The sequence below is a fragment of the Sceloporus occidentalis genome, unplaced genomic scaffold, assembly GCF_023333645.1.
Source record: "Sceloporus occidentalis isolate IW3139 unplaced genomic scaffold, rSceOcc1.0.p SCAF_32, whole genome shotgun sequence".
NCBI lineage: Eukaryota > Metazoa > Chordata > Lepidosauria > Squamata > Phrynosomatidae > Sceloporus > Sceloporus occidentalis.
In genome coordinates this window covers 9,357,501-9,378,140 of record NW_028317012.1, presented here as the reverse complement: position 1 = coordinate 9,378,140, position 20,640 = coordinate 9,357,501, and the positions used below count along the sequence as shown (strand labels likewise).

The window sequence follows — 20,640 nt, the reverse complement described above, 5'->3', positions numbered from 1 at the left end:
GCCAGAGTTCATTATGACATTCTCTAAGCAAAGTATAAAAAACAAAATTGTTGCTTGGCACAACACTGCCGTACAGGGAAATGGGGGGGGGGGAGGGAAAAGAGAAAAAAAAAAAAAGAAAAAAAAAAAAAAGGTTATGTGAACTCCCCCTACAACCCAACTGAACGTTTAATGATCGAGCAAGAAAATAGAGGGCTAACTTTTACTTCACTTTTAAATGATTATTCAGTAAGGTACAACATACTTTCACCAATGAAGCTTAAAATCTGTATTTTTTTGGTGTGAAAGGTAGAAATAAAGACCATAAACTTTGAATGTCACACATTAATCACAATCAATTAAAATGTCTTAATAAAAATTAAACAGGCGCATAAAAACTAAACTAGTTAATGTACAGCAACAAAAAAACAAGGATCAGGATCAAGTAACAGCAAAACTGGAAGCAGAGTTTATAAATCTTGAAGTGTTTTGGTTAGAATATTCCCCAGTTTCAACAATTACAAAAAACATTTTAGATTAACAAATATCAAAAAGAAAAAAAAAAAAAAAAAAAAAAGGTACACCTTCCCCGCCCCCCACTTCAACTAAAACACTCCAAATTAAGTTAAAATAATGAAGTTATACAACACAGCTTCAGGCTAAGCTGCAGGTAGACAAATATGACATCCATGTTAAAATGGCATATTTACACTGTTAAGAGGGCAGTGTAAATATGCATCCCTAACAGAAGCTGCCGTGTCATGTTCTTCACAGCACGAACTTCCATTAACCTTTGACAATGGTGTTACACTATTAAGAACCTGCATGGCATACACATATTCTTCTTTCGCACGGATGCCACTAGAACAGCCATTTTTTAAACTAAAACATTCAAAATTACACACTGAAATTTAAACATTGAAAAGTGTTTACATTTTTAAACAAACTCCACTGGTTCATATATAGCCTTACTTGTCAGCTAGTGTTTTACTCTAAATATGAGGGTAAGTTAATAAGGGCTATCTCAATTTCTTTCATGAAAATTTAGTTGGTGCTAATAATACAGACTTTTCCATTTAAACAGTTATGTTCTTAAAAATCTCTTTGGGATATTGACTAAATTTCTCATGGAGACTGGCACAAATGATCCAACAGGAAGAATGTGAACGTCATAGTGGTTAAGGCATTTGAGAAGGATGACCATTTGTTAGATCATACAGAGAACAGAAGTTTGAAAAAAGATCAGTGACTTCACAACCTTCCTCCTTTGAAGAGACAAAATTGTAAATTGGCTTGATTTCACATGAAGTCATCAATGGGTTATGTCACATATGCACACAGGCTATCCGGTTGTGCGATTTCATTTTAATAATTAAAAAACAGCTTAGATGGTCCAGAACAATGGTAATATGCATTATGAAGTTTGTAGCCATAACTTTTAGATTTCAGGTAGGAGTTTTCAGAAGGGATGCAGCATAATAAAAATTGATAAATGTTGAATGATGTTACTTGATAAATGCAACGTCTGGAATCACCCCCTCTGCCTGCAGGTTAAAAAGAAAAGAAAATATTTTAAATTAATGAGTCGATCAGAAACTGCAAAAAGTAAAAATTCTTTGGGTAGACTCTTAGCAGTCTCCAGCGAGAATTACCTTAAACTTCATAAAAATCTGGGCAGCCCGCTCAAAATCCCAAGCATTTTCCTGAAGACACCTAAATAAAAATGCATATGAAATCTGGTTATGAATAGTATTCAGGGAAGGACTTTAAGCAATATGCAAGCCAAAATAATATTCTACAGAATATCACATGGAATCAGGTTTTTTTTTTTTTTTTTTTAAATGTTTGCTCACTTCTGAGACCACTCTGCATTCATGCCCGAGAACTGAATAAAAGCTTGAAGCATGTCCTGAGGTACAGGTGGTTGGGCAGGTACAGGACTACTGGATGGTGTGGGAGCTGGAGCAGCAAATGCTTTGTGGCTCTCTTCGGTGGTGGCATTCCTTATGAATTGTTCATCATTAACCAACAGGAGCCTGATTTAGGAAGAAAAAAAATTAGACTACATGTACATTTATATTTTAATGCAAAAAGAGGTTTTCTGGGGAACGACATATACAAGTTCAAACTTACCCTCCATCATTGCCGGGCACAGCTAAAAAGACACGAGAAAACGCAAACACAGTGTCACTTGACTGAGCATCAACTGAAAAGAGACAGATATGAGTAAGTTGAGATGGTATTAAAAAAACATGGTTTTGTATTAAAACTATAAAGTTTTTCTTAATGTGCTTGTTATGTTAGGATTCCTTTTTCCATATTTGATGTACATAACAAAAGCATACATTTTGCCCACAAGCGCAATCTTTTAAAAATCATAGCAGTACATAAAAAAAATTGTGGTAATATAATGCTATACAGTAGGTGCCACTGCTAAACAACAAAATCAATTTATGTTTGGCAACGTTTGTTTAGAGTAAAATAACATATTTCCCTAAATTCTATTTCTTTTCTAAAACTACTGGCTTGTCAGGTATGGGAGGGGTAAACATTTTTTTTTTAAAAAATGGAAATTTTTACTCACCGTAAATTCCTTTTTCCTTAATACAGTGGCAGTACGACTGGGTAGTGTTCTCTCCTTGTGGACAAGACGCTAAAAGTATTGAAAGGGTTAAGTCACGGAGAACTCCTCCTACTTAACCATAAAAGCAAGCTTCCCCTGAACAGCCCCAGTAAGTAACAAGAACACAAAACTGCTTGCAAAAATAATTTATTAGAAATAAAGGGAGAGAAATCCGTACTGCCACTGTATTAAAGGAAAAAGGAATTTACGGTGAGTAAAAATTTCCATTTTTCCTGCCATACAGTGGCAGTACGACTGGGATGTAACAAGATCCCGTAAGAAAGGGAGGGCAACCAAATCCTCAGGAAATAACAGCTTGGAGCACCTTTCGCCCAAAATCCGCTGCCGAGGATGAGAAGACGTCTAGCGGTAGTGACGAACGAATGTATTGAATGACGCCCACGTAGCTGCCCTGCAAATATCCTCTGGCGAAGCCTTCTCAGCCCATGAAGCAGACACGGCCCTGGTGGAGTGGGCCGTCACTGGAGATAACAAAAGGTAGGTCAGAGACTTGGTAGCCCATGTGAATGGTTTCCGTGATCCATCTTGACAAGGTAGCCTTAGCAGCAGCCTTACCCGCCGAACGACCAGACCAAGAAACGAAAAGCTGGTCGGTGGAACAGATGGAGGAAGTCCTAGCAATATATAACTCCAGGGCTCTCTTGACATCCAACATATGCCACTTAGCTTCATCTGGAGAGGAAGGAGACGGAAAAAATGATGGAAGCACCAAGGGCTGATTAATAGTGGACTTTGACAGAACCTTCAGAGAAAGGAGGGCTGCAGGTGGAGAACAACTTTATCCTGATGGAAGATGGTAAACTTGTCCGAGGATGAAAGGGCTATGATTTCACCTACACGCTGATCTGGAGGAAGATTGCCACCATCCAACAAGTGATCCGAGAGAGAGGTAGTTCCCAATACCTTAGACTCAGTTGACTTGGAGGAGAACGAACTGCGGTTCGGCCAGTATGGGATAACGGCTAAGACCTGAGGCCTGTCCGAACGAATCTTTTGGAGGACACGGGGAATTAATGCGACAAGCGGAAACACGTATCCCAGACGGAAGTTCCACTCGATGGACAGACCGTCCAGGAAGTCCGGTGAATCCTGCCTGTTGATCGAGGCAAAAATTGGAACCTTCCTGTTTCGCCTGGAGGCCATCAAATCTATATCCGGAAGGCCAAATCTTGACACCAGGGAGGTGAAGGTCCTTTCGGTCAAGGACCACTCTGCTTGAGACCATCTTAGCCTGCTTCGATCGTCTGCAATGCAATTGTCGCAGCCTCTTATGTGGGTAGCCGATAAGTCTTCCAGATGAAGCTGGGCCCAACTCATTATAGCCAAACAAAGAACATGCGGGCTCCTTACTCGCGTACCCCCTTGTTTGTTTACATACGCGACTGTTGTAGGGTTGTCCGACTGAATCTTCACGGCACGACCTACCAATTGGGGCCTGAAGGCTACTAGTGCTTGAAGAACTGATTTTAGTTTCCGGTAATTGGTCTCCGGAAGATTCGCTTTGTTCGTCCCGATTCCTTGCCTGAAGAGATAACTTAAATGGGAGCCCCAACCGATACCGGAAGCATCCTTGATAAGAGTTATCCAATTGCGAGGACGAAAAGTCCTCTACCAAGAAAGTTGGGATAAGAACTGACTCAAGATAGTTATGTCCCAGGTCTTCCTCTCACCTGGACTTATGTCTAGGTCTTCCTCTCACCTGGACCAACTCCGTAGAATATCCCACTGAAGGGGACGAAGTTGAGATCTTGCCCACCTGACCACTGGGATGGAGGCTGTCAGGCCATGAGCGTCTTAGGTCTGCTTTCTGATAGAGCAAGTCGGATGTAATTGAAGGGATCTGACCTTTCTTATGGAAGGTAGAAAAACACGTTGGGAACACGCTTGGCCACCTCTAGGCTGAGGAACTGGATCCTGGTGGAAGGTATGAGGTTGGACTTGCTGCGGTTGATAATCCAGCCGTGCTCTTCCAGCAAACGCATTGTGGGGACTAGATCCGCCCGGAGCTCCTTTGAAGATTCGGCCTTGATGAGCCAGTCATCCAGGTAAGGAACGATGGAAATCCCTTTTTCCTTTTTCATGTCAAGGGACACAATCTTTGTGCAGATCCTTGGGACTGACGAAAGACCGAACGGAAGGGCCTTGAACTGGAAATTATGAATTTTTCCTTTTATACGGATTGAAAACCTGAGAAACCGTCTGGAAATTTCCTCAATCGGAACGTGAAGGTAAGCGTCCTTCAGATCCAAAGTAGCCATGACGTCTCCCTTCTGAAGGTGGGTGACTGAAGAAATGTTCTCCATACGAAAGTGGCGATTACTGGATGCCGCCGTTGACTCTTTAGATCCAAAACGGGTCGAAAGGATCCATCCGGCTTTGGGACTAGAAACAGTCTGGAATAGACTCCTTGGAAGCGTTGAGAAATTTGAACTCTCTATAACCCCTTTTGATAGGAGAGATAGGCTCACCGAATATAGAGCTCAATTTTTCACCGAGGATTGATATGAAGAAATCAGGAACTGACTTCTGGGAAGAGAGAAGAAACCGATTCTGTAAACGATTTTCCGAATCCAACTGTTGTGTGTAGTCTGTTCCCAAATATGCTTGAACTGCTGCAGCCTTCCTCCCACTTTGTCATAACTTTCTTTTCTCTTGTTTTTTGGAACGGTCCTGGAACTTTCTGTCTCGTAGAAATTCCGAAAATTCTGCGATCTGGAAGAAGTCTGGAAAGGCCTGGCTGTCTTGTACCGATATCTCCTGTTCCATCTAGGACGTCTATCCTGGGGAAGAGCCCTCTTGGTCTCCGACATTTGTTTGATTAAATCTTCCAATGGTGCTCCGAACAATTTACTCCCCTCAAAAGGTAAGTCACATAGAGATGCCTTGGAGGCTGTATCAGCCGTCCAGGATCTCAACCATAAGGCTCTACGAGCCACAGACGATAACCCCATATTCTTAACCGATATCTTCACCAACTCTTGAGATGAATCCATAAGTAAACTGTTGGATAAACGCAAATTTTTTAGTAGTCTGGAGATTTTGGAATCTTGATCCGGTAAACAGTCCTCCAGGGCCTGTATCCAACAACTCTGTGCTCTAGAGACTGCTGCACTGGCCACTGCCGCTCTGCATTGCGCACCTGATGCCTGAAATATGCGCCGGCAAGAAGTCTCGACTCTTCTATCCATTGAGTCCTTAAGACCTGAGACACCTCCAATGGGAATGGTCGTCTTTTTCGACAGGTAGGCTATGTGGACGTCCACCTTGGGGGGGGGGGGGGGCTCATCCCAATGCTCTTCACTTTGAAGAGATGCTTAAAATGCCTGGAGAGAAAAGCCCCCTTCCCCGGGTATTTCCATTCTCTTTCCATTAGCTGTTTCAGCTTGGGTAGTATAGGAAAACCCTTGATTTTATCTACTTCTTTGTCTGATAACATGCGAGTCACCTCCTTAGTGAACCTGCGAAGCTCCTGGGGAGGAAAAAAACCGCTTCATCCTCAGAACTGAACGAGGTTGAGGAGTCCTAAGATTGCGAGATTTAACCTGATAAGAGCTCTGATCTAGAGGAAGACCGGGATCTTCTGCGTTTACAGGCAGCATTCCCCGAAACCCTTGACTGAGCTTGAGCCGCAGAGACCTGGAACGCCTCAAAGGTCTGTGCTAGGTTTTCCTGAAACCATCCCAGGAAGGATTGCAAGTCCTTTTGTTTGTCTTTAGTGAGTTGTTCTGCCGAGCAGGCATTACACATCTTTTTTCTGCATCCATCCGGCAGAGGAGCAGCACACTCGGAGCAAGCCACATGCTAGACATCTGGTTAAAGACAAAATACAAGTGTAAATTAAAAAAATATATATATATATCTTCTGGAGGATAAGAATATTAAAGGAAAAGATAAAATAATCTTACCTCAAAATCCTCAGAACCGTGTGGTGACACGGTATCTTGTGCTGAGAAATACCAATGCAGACAGACAGGAATAAAAAAAAAAAAAAAAAACAACCTTTATAGGTTTGAATTTGGCGCCCTCCAGAAGATCCGATTTGCGCATGCTCAGTAGCGTGATCGGATCTTCGGTGGAACGCAACGCCACCTGGGCATGCGTTCCACCTACTGTGCATGCTCCTCTGACAGCCGAGAAGAAAAGAGACTCCTACACAACCCTCCGTGACATCCATAGTTACGGAGGGGACCTCACTCTGCTCTCCACCCAGGGAGCAATCGGAGGCTGCGATCCCCCAGGCAACAACCCGTGTGCCTCACCAGCCTTCTGATCTTCGGGGAATATCCCCCTGCAAAGCGCCAAGTCTGTCCCTGTACGAGACAAGAAGAAAACTGGGGCTGTTCAGGGGAAGCTTGCTTTTATGGGTACGTAGGAGGAGTTCTCCGTGACTTAACCCTTTCAATACTTTTAGCGTCTTGTCCACAAGGAGAGAACACTACCCAGTCGTACTGCCACTGTATGTCAGGAAAATAAACACATTTTTACTTGAGGTGGTAGGCTTAAAAATATTGGGGCACGTATACTGTATTTGGCCGAAATATTCGGGGTTTAGCGACCGACACATGCAGTGACGGGCACGGGCAGGCAGCAGGGTTAGGATACAGATCCTCGCAGCGGTGCAGGAGACCTGCATACTACTCTCTGATACGCTCAGACAGCCTCCCCTGCCAGGGGGAGTCCCGGCAAGGGAGATTGTTAAAGCACATCATGCAGACCCGCCGGCAGTGGAGGTTGTTTATGCTCGAATCGCTGCAGCCGGTGAACGTCTGCACGATGTACGTTAACAATGTTCCTTGCCGGTACTTCCCATGGCGGAAGTGCCCGCACCGGAAGTTGAATAAGCGTTATGTGTAGATGTCCCCCGCCGGCCCCGCAAGACCCAGTGGAGTCTGCACCGCTAAGTCTGGCGGGGGGACGGGGACCTCTTCGGGACAGAGTGGCAGCATATCTGGGGGGGGGGGGGGGGTTGGACGTTCAGCGATGCTGGCTTCCGCTAACAGGAGGAGTCCAGGCTGTAATTAGATTTTTCCAGTGTGGAAACAGCAGGGATACGTCCTTGAAGATGCAAAGAAGTCATGACATATTGGTACGTCATACAGGGCATCAAGGGGTTAATCTTTGAAACAATGTATGGTATCTGGTAGATTCTATACTACTACTTTTCGCACATTTGCCAAAGCATTCAGGACTTTAGAACAAAAATACAAACTAGCAGCATCTGTTTGAAATGCATAAATACCGTATTATAAGATGATCCCCCCCCCCCAAAAAAAAAAAAAAAAAGTGTCCCTATACGACACTGCCTCCCAGATATGCTTTTTAACCCCCCTATATGCCACTCTGCCCCTGCCTCCCAGATATGCCTTTTAACCACCCCTATATGCCACTCTGCCCCGCAGATATGCCTTTTAACCACCCCTATATGCCACTCTGCCCCGCAGATATGCCTTTTAACCAACCCGATATGCCACTCTGCCCCGCAGATATGCTTTATACACCCCCATATGCCACTCTGCCCCGCAGATATGCTTTATACACCCCCATATGCCACTCTGCCCTGCAGATATGCCTTACACCCCTATATGCCACTCTGCCCTGCAGATATGCCTTACACCCCTATATGCCACTCTGCCCTGCAGATATGCCTTATACACCCCTATATGCCACTCTGCCTTGCATATATTCCTTTTAACCCCCTATGTGCCACTCTGCCTCCCTGATATTCCTTTTAACCCCTATATGCCACTCTGCCTCCCTGATATTCCTTTTAACCCCTATATGCCACTCTGCCTCCAGAAAGCCCTTGCTCTTTGTCAAGGAATCGGAGATCTACTTACCTTTAAAAATTCCATTTACAGTGAAGCAAAGCAGTGTGTTCTATAGTAAAAAAAAAAAAATACAACTTTGTCTGAGAAGGCAGATTCAAACTTAAGTGAGCAGCCTATAAATCAAATAGATACTGAATAGGAAAATACACAACAATGGGATAAGATTACTACATGCCACTATGGAAAAATAAATCTCAATTGATCACATGGTAAAGTTAAAAAAACAAGCAAAACAAATAGCAGCTTAAGTAAAGGGGACAGTAAAGTAGCAATGGAAACAATAAACACCCAAGAATAAAACAAACTTAATGGCAGAGAGAAATAAAAATCTGGAAGAGATAAGCTGAAATGCAATGATGGGAAAGGAAGGACAACAGAGTAAGTGACAGAAGAACTGCCAGAAAGAGTAACAAATAACAGGTGCAAACTAACCGACTGGGAAACAATATCCACTACAAATGAGTTGAGGTCATGTTGGGTCCTTGGGAGCTCGTTCAGGAAGCCAACAACATTCAGGCGCTTGTGTTTAAGAAGTTTAATACGGACAGCTAAAAAAATAAAAAGGTCCTTTTTTTAGACGTCGTTAAGGTTTGTACATCACGTACAATGGTATTTGGTCTCAGAACTTACATAGATCTTTGAGTTTCTTAATATTTCTGCTGTCCTTGAAATATGGTTCAAGGCTGTTCCTATGTGTAGAAAGATATGAATTAGTTGGAGAAAAGGTTTTGGATCTTGTGGAAAGCATAGAGCAGAGAATTACTCACCTGGTGGGGTTTTGCCACGTAAGCCAGGGAATGCTCATGGAGCAGCACGCTTCATCATGGTAAAAATTCAGCAGACTCTGTCTATCTTCTCCATCATAACAGGCATAATACCTTCATTAGGATTGGGGTAATATAGGAAAGATGAAAATAGATAAAAAGAACAGTTTAAAATAAAAAAAGTAATGCCAGTAATGGGAAGCACTGAAGAATATGAAGGTTCTGGCAGGGGGACTGTCATAATTGTAAAGAAAAATGAGAGGGAGTACAGTGACCGTAGTGTACCAGTGATATGTTCAAACAAATATATGTTTTGTTTTTTCCAATGTTTTACCGAAACAAGGGATTACCCGACTGCTATTGTAATTTGAATGCACTGCCTTCAATTGTCCTGGCAATATTGGCAAATTAGAAGGTGTATTGTTTGCCAATGACAATACTTGGACTAATTCCACCTGAAGTTTCAAAAATATTTGAAACTTCAGGTGGAATTAGTGTGACACATTTTGTGACAGAAAACAAAAACAAAGAAAAAAAATGGTTGTGTGTGTAATGGGAGATTGGAGATACTCACTGCTGCAGAAATTGTAGAATTAATACTTTCAATTCATCTCTGCTCAAGAAGCTCCCCTGAGAACAAGAGGCAGGTACACACATATGATGTTAATATCATCAAGCATCAGTACCACACCCTATGTACAGAGACAAACTCTCACCTTGCCTGGAGGAAGTGTGAGGGGAGTTTCAACCTCAAATATGATTGGTGGCGGAAGTTCATGGCCATCCTAAGAAGAAAGAGGACACTGTTAAAAGAAAAGGCTGAGGAACAAAAAAAATCTTTACTAGAATAAACCAAGGCCAATATATAGCAAAGACTCACCAAGCGCATTAGTTTGGGAAATCGTTCACGCACGGCTCTGTCATCCAGGGTGAGTGAGCACCACGAAAGAATGGAAAAAAAGAGAAACATACAATGTCAGTTCTAGCAAACTGCAACACCCATTGCAAAGAATGCATACTCCGTGACTAGGAACTCCCTTCTCTATCACATGAGGGGTGGTGCATCCACGTTGATTGATCATTTATGCTGGGAATGTAGTCAGTTTGCAAGCTTTTGTAACATCACGCATTAATAATACATCTCATAAAAAGCAGGAAATGGTAATATCACTGTAATATGTTTTGTGGAATACATTTTCTCCCACAACTGTCTACTACTTGTGCAAACGGACCAAGTGTCGGACAAATGTTATGATTTGTGTCTGTTTTCAGACAAAGAATTTTTGTTTGGACAAAATTAGGATGGCTGTTCCCATTTTAAACGAAATTTGTTATTAACTATATCATGCTCTCTCACACTCTTTGAATGGCTACCTAACTTCTACACAGAGCACATCTGTGTCTGCATCTCCTTTCCTGGAACGCCGCTTTTTCTCTTGTTGCTCATCTGTCTTCTTTGCGAGCGTGGTGCTTCTCCACAGGATCAGATCTATAAACAAAGCTTCACAGAGCACTTCAAGAAAGGTGGAGCCTTTGGATACATCCTGCCCCTCCCCCTACGATCGGAGGAACAAGGGAAAGGCTGTAACCGTAGCTCCACCCTTTTGCGGAAGTACTCGGAGAGACTGGAATAACACAGATTTATCGAGAGGTGTAGAAACAGTTTTTCTCCACAAATCTGTCCGCATTATTCTGGCCTGAGTACTGCAGCACAGGGACAGCCTCTCCCACATTTTGCCAATCCGGGAGAGGGTGTGCCCAGAGGCTCCACTTTTTTTGTACATGCTGCTGGAGGCCAGGATCATAGAGCTGATACCAGGAAGAAGCAGACAAAGACAGAACAACGTGAGAGGCAAATAAAGCAGTGCTGCGAGAAGGGAGACGGGGACAAGTAAGTGGTGATAGAGAGCATTAACAACAAAAAAAAAAAAAAAACTAAACTCTCCATGTTTTTAGACATTCATACAAATTGGCAAATTTCATTCAAATTAATATTTGTACAAAATCCCAATGCACAAGTATAGTGCCTGCCACCCATATTTTTCTTGCCTTGTAGACTTTATTGTGGCACAGACATTTAGTCCACACCTTTCAATGATTCTTCCTTAACTTTGCTTTAGCTTTATCTGGGGTGAATTATACAAAGATTTCCATGCAGGGGAGATATATTAATGTATACTACCAAACCAGAAAAAAAAAAAATCTACTTCAAATAATTAGTATTTTTAGTGTTTCAATTAAATTTTAAAGAGTTTTTAAAAACATTCCATCAATTACAGAGTGAAGCCACACTGTTTAACCACAATGGCAGGATCTAGAGCTGTATATAATACTGAGTAAATAGAATATCTGAAAAAGGAGTATAGAGATTAAAAGAATATGAAAAAGGTGGAAAGAATATACCATGTAGAGTAGACATGAGTTTATTGCAGAATGTGTGCACATATGGAGATCGTGTGGGGTAGAACAAAAAAGGGCACATGAGGAATGCAAAGCTTTCAGACCTCAGAACTTCTACTGCTGCCAACCCCAACCAACATCCAGCTCTTCCAAGTTTAATTTGCTGCTTCAGCTTCATTATGGGGTCCAATAGTGGGTAAGCTCCACAATACAACTCGCTCTTTGGGAATTATGACATGTCACATTGATCTCCTCTCAGGGAGACCTTATTCTAGATTTCTAAACTACCACGTCACATGTGGCTTGTAGTTTCCTCCCCCCTCCTCGCAGGAAGTGGATTTTGGAGGGTGTATGCATGTGCAAGGTGGAGAACGGCAGCAGATTCAATACTCTTACTGACCCCTCTTCTGAACGCCAGCCCCAAACTCAAAACTCTTCTCATGGCTGTTTTCAGGTCTGCCTTAGGTTGCCCCCCCCTTCAGAGGGTCTTACCCGTCATAGACCAAACAACCACATTCATCTAAAGAAGGAGGCAGGTTCATATTGTCGGAAATTGGTTTCATTGGGACACCGATTTTATTGGTTAGGGAACAGAGTGAGGGTACTTATTGGTAAAAGTACCCCAACAGCAATGCACAAGGAAGGTGAGAGGGATGAGGAAAGGAGGCTGGTGCAGGTTCGAATTAATGAGTATGTGCTGTAATTTTATGATGTAAATAGAACAGTGTGAAAATGTGATGTAAAAATACAGAGGAAGACAATCAATGATAAAGATGATGTACAAAGTAATGACAAACAAAAAAAAAAAAAAACTTCTGCAATATAAAAGTGTATATTATCCTACAGAATAAACACATCAGACAAGCCAAATGAGGATGTTAAGCGATTTTTTTCATGGAAGTAATTACATTATAGGGCAGTTCTTTTTCAAAGTGGAAGTCACAAATCAGAATATGTGCCCCAATCCTGCATAGAAATCCTCAGATAAACCCAGCACGAAAAGTGCTCCCCTATGTTTGCAACCATAGTCAGATGTTCTAAAGAGTGAAATTACATGGCAAAAACCACAATGCACAGACTCAAAGTACTTATTACAAAATCTCTTGAAATTATAAGTCTAGCCAAAAGGTTTTTCTTGGTTAACCGAATTTAGACCTATAGCTTGCTTTTAAATACAAACCACAGATCTAGCCTTCTCTAGCCACTCCTAGAACCACAAGCAGAAATTCCATACTGTAAGATCAGCTCTTACAGTATGGAATTTCTGCTACTTTACCAAAATTCTCCTCATCTACCATGTTGTAGAACCATTCACTGACCTGATGTAGACTCCCTCATCATGGAAGTTGTCACAAAGAGGGTTTCCATCAAGCCAAAGTTCCTCAAGCTTCAATCCCTTAATTGCATCCAGCTCCCGCTCAGTCTTCAACTACATGAAGCAACAATAAATCAGAGTGACTTGTACAGACCATTCCTGGCACCCACACTTCTTTACTTCCCCCACGTGAACTTGGGCAGCTGGCTGGACAGACCTTCGTTTCGCCATAGAAATAGGTGATATAGTTTAATCTGGACTTTACTGTTTATAAATTTATATTTTTTCAGACAGCTATTCTGTCTTTATGATGAGAGCCTTAACAGCGCATTCAGCATAGTAATTCAAAGGTGACAGTAAAGTTAATCCTTCCCAAGGATGCATCACGAGCACTAAGGAAAATTTGGTTAGTCCATCACCTCTGCACAAATTATATCCTACTCTCTACTCATATACATAAAATGTAGGTCCTCACTATATATCCATAAGTGACAGGAATCAAGACTTCCATCACCTGTAATAGATTTCCAGTCCATTCAGAAGCGCAAAGAAAAAAAAAATGAATAACCCAACACTGCAAGTACTGCATAACTTTAAATTCCATGCTACATAAGAGGGGAAAATATGTACTAAATACACCAAGTAATTCTACTTCTCAAGTATGTAAATACATGTAAAAAGCCTTACCATGTTGTTGGACAAGTGCAGGATCTTTAGATTAGGTGCTTTGTTATGAATTTCAGCCATGTCATCCAGTTTGTAGATTTTGTTGTTGCCGATATCCAATGACAACAACTGGAAGAATAAAGAACTGATTTATGGGGAGTGAGGGGGTTGCATGACTGTAGACAAATACACAATTTTTAAGACAGGAAAGTGCCATTAAAGGGACACTCCAGCCATCACATGCTTACATACATTTGAAAATTTAAATTAAGGTGCTCCCTAACCTCCCTCTGCAAGTTCATGGGGTGCTTCTACAGAATCTCCCATATGCATTAACTTCTTCGCCCACCTTCCAGCTATTTTCTGTTAGATATGTTTGAATTAACATGTGATAAACTTACTGTTGCTTAGGTCAAGCAGACGGTCATAATTTGGAATGTCAAAACTGTCCCTTTAAATGCTCAAGTATTACAGAATAATACGTGCATTAGTTTGAGAATGTTTTTAAATGTATGCTTCTGTGTCTGAGAATGGAACGTTTTGCGTTTACATTGGTATAGCTGAGAACAGTCGGTATGATTTAAAGTGGTCAGTTTGTGTTCTCATTAGCGTCGTGAGCAGAAGTCAGTGGGTGTGTGTGCCAACTGAGCTGAGAGCAGTGTGGGAATTGTGGGTCTCAGAATGGTCAGTATGGTTAACAGTGGTCAGTGTATGTGGGTCAATCTAATGAAGTAATTCTGCTTGTAGTTATTTTTCACGAACAAGGAATTTTCTCAGCTTGTGTTAAGTCCATGTCTGTTGCTACCACCAATGGGACAGTTTAGTGGAGGTCCTAATAGACAAATTCTCCACCTCACAGAACAGCAGATTTCAGGCCCAGAGGCTTACAAAATTCTCAGTGATTTCAAAACAAGCCAATATACCAAGCACAACACATTCCTCCACATATGTATCACCTGTATGTCAGATATTTGACAAGTCCATGAAGATAACCAGAATATATGCATGTTCAAGGCAAAAGGTAAACTAACCTCTGGTACATTATCTTCTATAATCTGCAGCATGGCTTGCATACAGCTCCTCCTGTTCAGAATCAGATCTACTTTGTTTGCAACCAAGTCTAGTTAAAAGAATGCAAAAAAAAAAAAAAGTTATGAACAAACTGGAATAAAGCAAATAAATAGGATGAAGCAGGATTAGAGGGGTGTCAGTACCTGGGTCACTTCTCAAAGACTTCATATCCAGTGCCAGAGTGGCACCATCATATCTCTTCTGCATGCAATTCTGAGAAAGATAACAATAAAAATACTAAAAAATATTTAACGGAGAAGCAATAGGCAACCAACAAGAGCATCCTTTGACAAAGGTGCTACATGAAGGTGAGAAATAAAAAAAATAAAAAATAAAAAAAAGTGTACATAGGTTATAAAGGACGATATTGGTTTAATATCTATGTAAAAGTTATCTGGAGAATTATATCCAAAGATCCATTTATCTTTGTACCTTAAAATGTCCTATTTCTTCATCTTTCATAAAGACATGGAACTCCTTGGCAACAGGAGGGAGACACGGGCGAGTCAAGACTGTAATCTAATAATAAATAATAATAAAAGTGAAGCTATGGAATACAATGTCTGAGCACAGAAGGTAGACAGGGAGAAGAGGGAAAAAACAAACATTTTACAAGTACAAAGACCTTTTTGTAGGTAGGAGGATGAAAAAAAATCAACAAGAGAATGCAGATAGGCTTAAGGTGCAAGATCACAAACATTTACCTTAAAATTCTCTCTGTCCGTGCATGTCCTGGAGATATCTTTCAAAGCTTTGGCAGTGGCAGCATCATCCACATAAAAGTGAGCACGGGAATGATCGCAATGATACTGCATGAAAGAATACACACAACATGGGTAGTGTAGAAGGTGGTTGTGGGGATGAGAGGCAAAATGAGAAAGCAAAGTAGAAAGGCACATAAACTAGCACAAAAAGAAAAAAAAAAAAAAAAAAAAAAAAAGAAGTACACAAAAAAGGTCAACCATACCTGAATCGGAGTAAACGGTAGACTGCAGGCATTTTGCAACACGCTAATCAACCAGTCTCTCTCATATTTTTTTCCGTGAGGAACCTGGTTGGGATAAAGTAATAGAAAAAAAAACAAAAAAAACACGTGAACATTTACATCACCATTAACCCCTTCAATCCCAGGGGTTTGCCCTTTTTGCGATGTCGGTTTAGCGATTATTCTCCTATCCTGTGACTAGTGTACCCATGTAAACTATATATTGTTTTTTCAAGGAGAGATAGAGCTTTCTTTTGATACCATAGTTGGATGATTAGCTGAAATTTTAGAATGAGAAATTTAGTAAAAACTAGCGACAATTAGAAAAAAAATAAAATAATATTTTTTAAATTTTCCCTCTGAATCCTCATTAGGATGGGAATTTATGGAAAATCCCCTCAAGTTTATCAACTCAGGTGTCCTGATTTCAGAAATACCCAATTTATATAGATTTTCCATACTTTCCCCAACACCAAGGAGCATACTATAAGGTCTTTGCCAAGGCTACTCTATAAATTAACAGAAATAGGCTTAGGGGCAAATGTCTGTATGTGGATCAGAAATTGGCTAAAACATAGAATGCAGAGGGTTGTTGTGAATGGATGTTTCTCAGCCTGTACGCAGGTATTAAGTGGAGTGCCTCAGGGGTCTGTCCTCGGTCCTCTTTTTAATTTATTTATAAATGATCTCCCAAGCTGCATTAAGAGCCATGTCACAGTTTTTGCTGATGACACAAAATTAGGGCGGGTAATTCAGACTAATCTTGATGTTTCTTCATTGCAGGAAGATTTAGACAGAGTCGGGGACTGGGCGTGCAAGTGGCAGATGAGGTTCAATATAGAGAAATGCAAAGTTATGCATTATGGTAAAAATAATAAAAATGCAACCTATTCTTTAAATGGAATATCCTTGAGGGAAACTACCAATGAGAAGGATTTAGGAACACCGATTGACAACAGTGCGCAATGCCAGCAAGCAGCTGCGAGGGCCAATAAGGTTGGCATGCATAAAAAGAGGTATTGATTCAAGGGAGGAGGATATCATCTTGCCTCTTTACAGATCATTGGTAAGACCTCACCTTGAATATGCGGTACAATTCTGGGCACCGGTCCTTAAAAAGGACATTATGGAATTAGAAAAAGTGCAAAGGAGGGCTACGAAATTATTAAGGGGATTGGGAGATACTAGTTATGAAGAGAGACTTAAAAAGTTAAAATTATATACACTGGAAAAACGGTGTCTCAGAGGGGATATGATAACATTATACAAATATATGCAGGGCCAATATAAAGAGCTCTTCGGTGACCTGTTCATTAACAGAAATATACAAAGAACAAGAGGTCACCCTCTGAGACTGGAAGAGCGCAGGTTTTACAGTGTGGACAATTAAGGTATGGAATTCACTTCCAAGGGAGGTAGTGTTATCCAATACATTAGATACCTTCAAAAGGGGCCTCAATATTTTCTTAGAAAGGCATGATATACAGGGATATAAACAGAATAACATTAATATTTTAGAGCTTCTTGAACCAAGGAGAAATCCGATTGCCTCTTGGAGTCAAGAAGGAATTTTTTTCCCCTGATGGCAGAATTCGAAGTAGCTTCACTAGGGGTTTTTTTTGCCTTCTTTTGCATCAAGAATAGAAAGGTTAGGTAGAAGGGTTGAACTTGATGGACTTGGGTCTTTTTTCAACCTTATGAACTATGTAACTATGTAAGGTGTACATTTTTTGTATAATTTTTATGCCTATGGCTTAACGGGTTGTTGTGAACAGGGGCAGGAGGGTTATACTGGCTAGATGTTATGCTAGGGCAATGGGATGTAAGGTTTTTTTTTTGTTTGTTTTTTACACAAAAATGGTTAGAGGTCCTCTTAGGGACCTCCTGAACAGGCCAGTGATGTCACAATGATATCACTTAGCTCACATTAATTATTATTTATATTTTAATAACGTCAGCAGTGATGCAACCCGATCAGCAGTTTGAAATGTAACAGCTTTCCGTCTTTCATGCCAGAAGCTATTACATCAGATCGGACAGCAGAAAGCCGGCGATGCCAGCTTCTGCTGTCAGGGGGGTGTCCAGGCTATCAAAGGACAGTCTGATCTCCCGTGCAGCAGCAGGGATGTGTCCCTGACGCTGCAAGGAGGGCTGGACGTACCGGTACGTCCATAGGGGATTGAAGGGGTTAACTGACACAAGAAACAGATATTTATGTTCACACGAAGAAATCTTTGAATCTATGTCATTTTCAGGAAGCAGGGCACAAACATTGCAGGGGCAGGATGGAATACCAACTTACTCTGGACAAATTGCTTGATGCTGTTAAAAGATCAGTATGTTAGCTTTATAATAGTGCCACATACTCCAACACAAACACACCCTTTATTACCGTTATTTTGTGCCACGACCCTCGGCCATCACTAGCCTCTGCTCTGTTAGGGGGAGCGGTATCGGAAGAATCTACATTATGTTTTCTTCTCAAATTTCCAGGTTTATTATCTCGACGTCTTGCTCCGCGACTGTATGGGGTGCTAAAATAGAAAAAGAAAAAAAAGTAATTAGGAACTGTTCTGTGCCAGACTTCAAAAAGCCCATAATGAAGTACTCACAATCTTGAATGTGAGGAATCATGAGCATCACTCATAGCTGTATCCAAGTCATCATGATCCAAGCGAGAGCGGGGATTGGGTCCATAACCACCACCTCTCCGATAGTTGTAGGAGCTTTCGCCCAACATTTTGGCTCTAAAGGGCCCCCTTCCTTTACGTTTCTTCATAGAAAGTCCTAACCGGTCATCGTGCTCTGACAGAGCAAGAAAATAAATCATAATTATACCTACAGCAAAATTAAATCATGCCACTTTATCGGATCTCTTTTAAAGATAGTTGTTTTTGTTTAGGATACATTATTAGGGATGCACCGAGATGAAAATTCTGGACAGGAACAGACCTTCCCCGGCTGTCAGAGAGAATTCCCCGGTTAGGGGGAACTCTGATCTCTGAAAGCCAGGGAAGGTCTGTACGACAGACACAGACAACCCCCGCTGCTAACACCTCCTTCCGGCTGCAGCGTAAGTTGTCTACGCGAATCGCGTAGACGTCTACACGCTGCCTCAGCTACACACCGGGGACTCAGAAGCACCGGTAAGTTTTGGGGGGGGGGGGGGGGGAGATTGTGGGAGACAGGAGGATCCAGGTCCCCTGCAGCATTGGATCTAGAGCTTAGTCTCATAGTCAGACCTATTTGAGGTCTGATTATAAGATGAAAATTCCCGATTATAAGAGGAGGGGTATTTAAAAACCTCATCTTATAATCGAGCAAATGCAGTATTGCGGATCATCTCCAGACACAAATGCCTTTTTATGTCTAGCAAAGGTTACCATCATATTGAATTAGCTCTTAATTATAGACACATTATAGACAGGTGTGTGTGATTGTATAGTAGAATTTCAAGTGGGCTAAATGCATTTGAATCACATCTGAACTATACAGTCGTAGTAACCCTCATTTACTTTGCATCTATAAGTACTTCTCTGTTTACTAACATAACCTTTTCGTTGCTTGTTCATGCAGTGAAAAATAACTTTCCTCACTGCTGCATGCAACCATTCATATCCACTGTGTTATTGTAGAAACATAGAATTTGACTTCAGATAAGAACAATTTGGCCCATCTAATCTCCCCTTTTTTCTGATATACGACTCAGATCTTAATACTTTATCTTGAATCTAAGCCATGGTCGTCTTACGCCTACCCCACATATGTTTAATTTCCCTCACTGTATTAGCCTCTAACGCTTCTGATGGGAGGATTTTGCATTTATCTTCCACTCTCTCTGTGAATTAAACTGTCTTGAACATAACCCCTCTGCCACTTGATCCCGTAAGAACCCTTTAAGATCTGAGCCATGAACCTTTAGGAACCCGTGCAAGCTTTGCCACGTGATCTTTCATGTTTCCATAAGCCCTTCGACATAGCAACTAAGACATTATCACTATCGCAAGAAGCCCAAGGGTTATTCTCACGACCATGGGACACACACCCCAATGGCAAATAAAACTTCCTGTACTATAGCTGACCAAGTACGCATCCTTGACGACAAAACACCTAAAGGCTCCCAACTTCCTGCCATCATTTTATATGCTCAGCTATACGACTTAACAATTAGTCAGACCAATGCTAAAGCCCGCCTTTACGTGGCAAAATACAAATTCAACTACAAAATACAATAGCCGAGCCTTACCGCTATAGGACCGACCACCATCCGCCATTTCGGTCACTCGCCGATGTTATCGTCACTTCCCTTGAGGGATCGGCCTCCTTCGTCTACCGAACGTTTATCTGGAAAACGTATTCGACTGCTGCCGGAGACAAATATAGCTATATTAAAATTAGGTACTCACAAAACAACCGCAACAAGGTGGTAACGTAGTAACAGACTTACCCCGACGTCAGCAATGTATGCTTTTGTAACGTTAGTACGCATGCGTGTTGGGATGGTGGCTAGGTTTTGTATTCCGAAACTTTATTTGAAGAGATATTGACAATTAAAAGACGTGAGTAAAGCATGAGAAATGCTTCAGATGGCTGGAGAGACGCACAAACTAGTGGAAGCGCGACTAGATGCCACGGATAAATATAATATATCTAAATATATATGGTTTACCCTTTCCAGTTTCCATAAAAGAGCGAATACATAATTTATTGTAACTCTATTGTGGCAGCATTCATTTGTTGAAATTTTTGTCACTCAATCTAATCCCTTATGCATTTTGGACGGGATTGGTTGCAGTGGAAACACGTCCATAAAGTATCTTGCTTTAGGTAGGGCAGTCACCTTCACTTTATGTGTCTTGGGAATTTAAGAGCAGGTATCATCTCCTGTCTGGGGCAAAAAGGGCCATCACTATGCAAGGGCAAAGATGGTGGTCTCAGCTCCTGCAGAGCCTCCTAGCAATTATTGTTAATTGGGGAGCTATTATTCT

The 20,640-nt window shown here is 41.4% G+C and overlaps 1 protein-coding gene across 1 annotated transcript; it reads right to left on the bottom strand.

Annotated features, from left to right (window-relative positions):
* Positions 1-1,484: 1,484 nt before the first annotated feature.
* On the bottom strand, positions 1,485-19,926 carry LOC149298635 (nuclear RNA export factor 1-like). Its single transcript, XM_089487373.1, has 22 exons — positions 19,899-19,926; positions 18,265-18,457; positions 18,045-18,186; positions 15,635-15,718; positions 15,372-15,476; positions 15,100-15,186; positions 14,811-14,880; positions 14,628-14,716; positions 13,618-13,725; positions 12,935-13,044; positions 10,096-10,132; positions 9,932-10,000; positions 9,790-9,845; positions 9,219-9,329; positions 9,082-9,140; positions 8,884-8,999; positions 8,461-8,500; positions 7,262-7,264; positions 2,113-2,185; positions 1,833-2,015; positions 1,632-1,692; positions 1,485-1,523 (listed from the first exon to the last, which is right to left on the bottom strand). Exons 1-22 carry the CDS (start codon positions 19,924-19,926, stop codon positions 1,485-1,487), a joined length of 1,863 nt encoding a protein of 620 aa, XP_089343499.1.
* Positions 19,927-20,640: the final 714 nt, after the last annotated feature.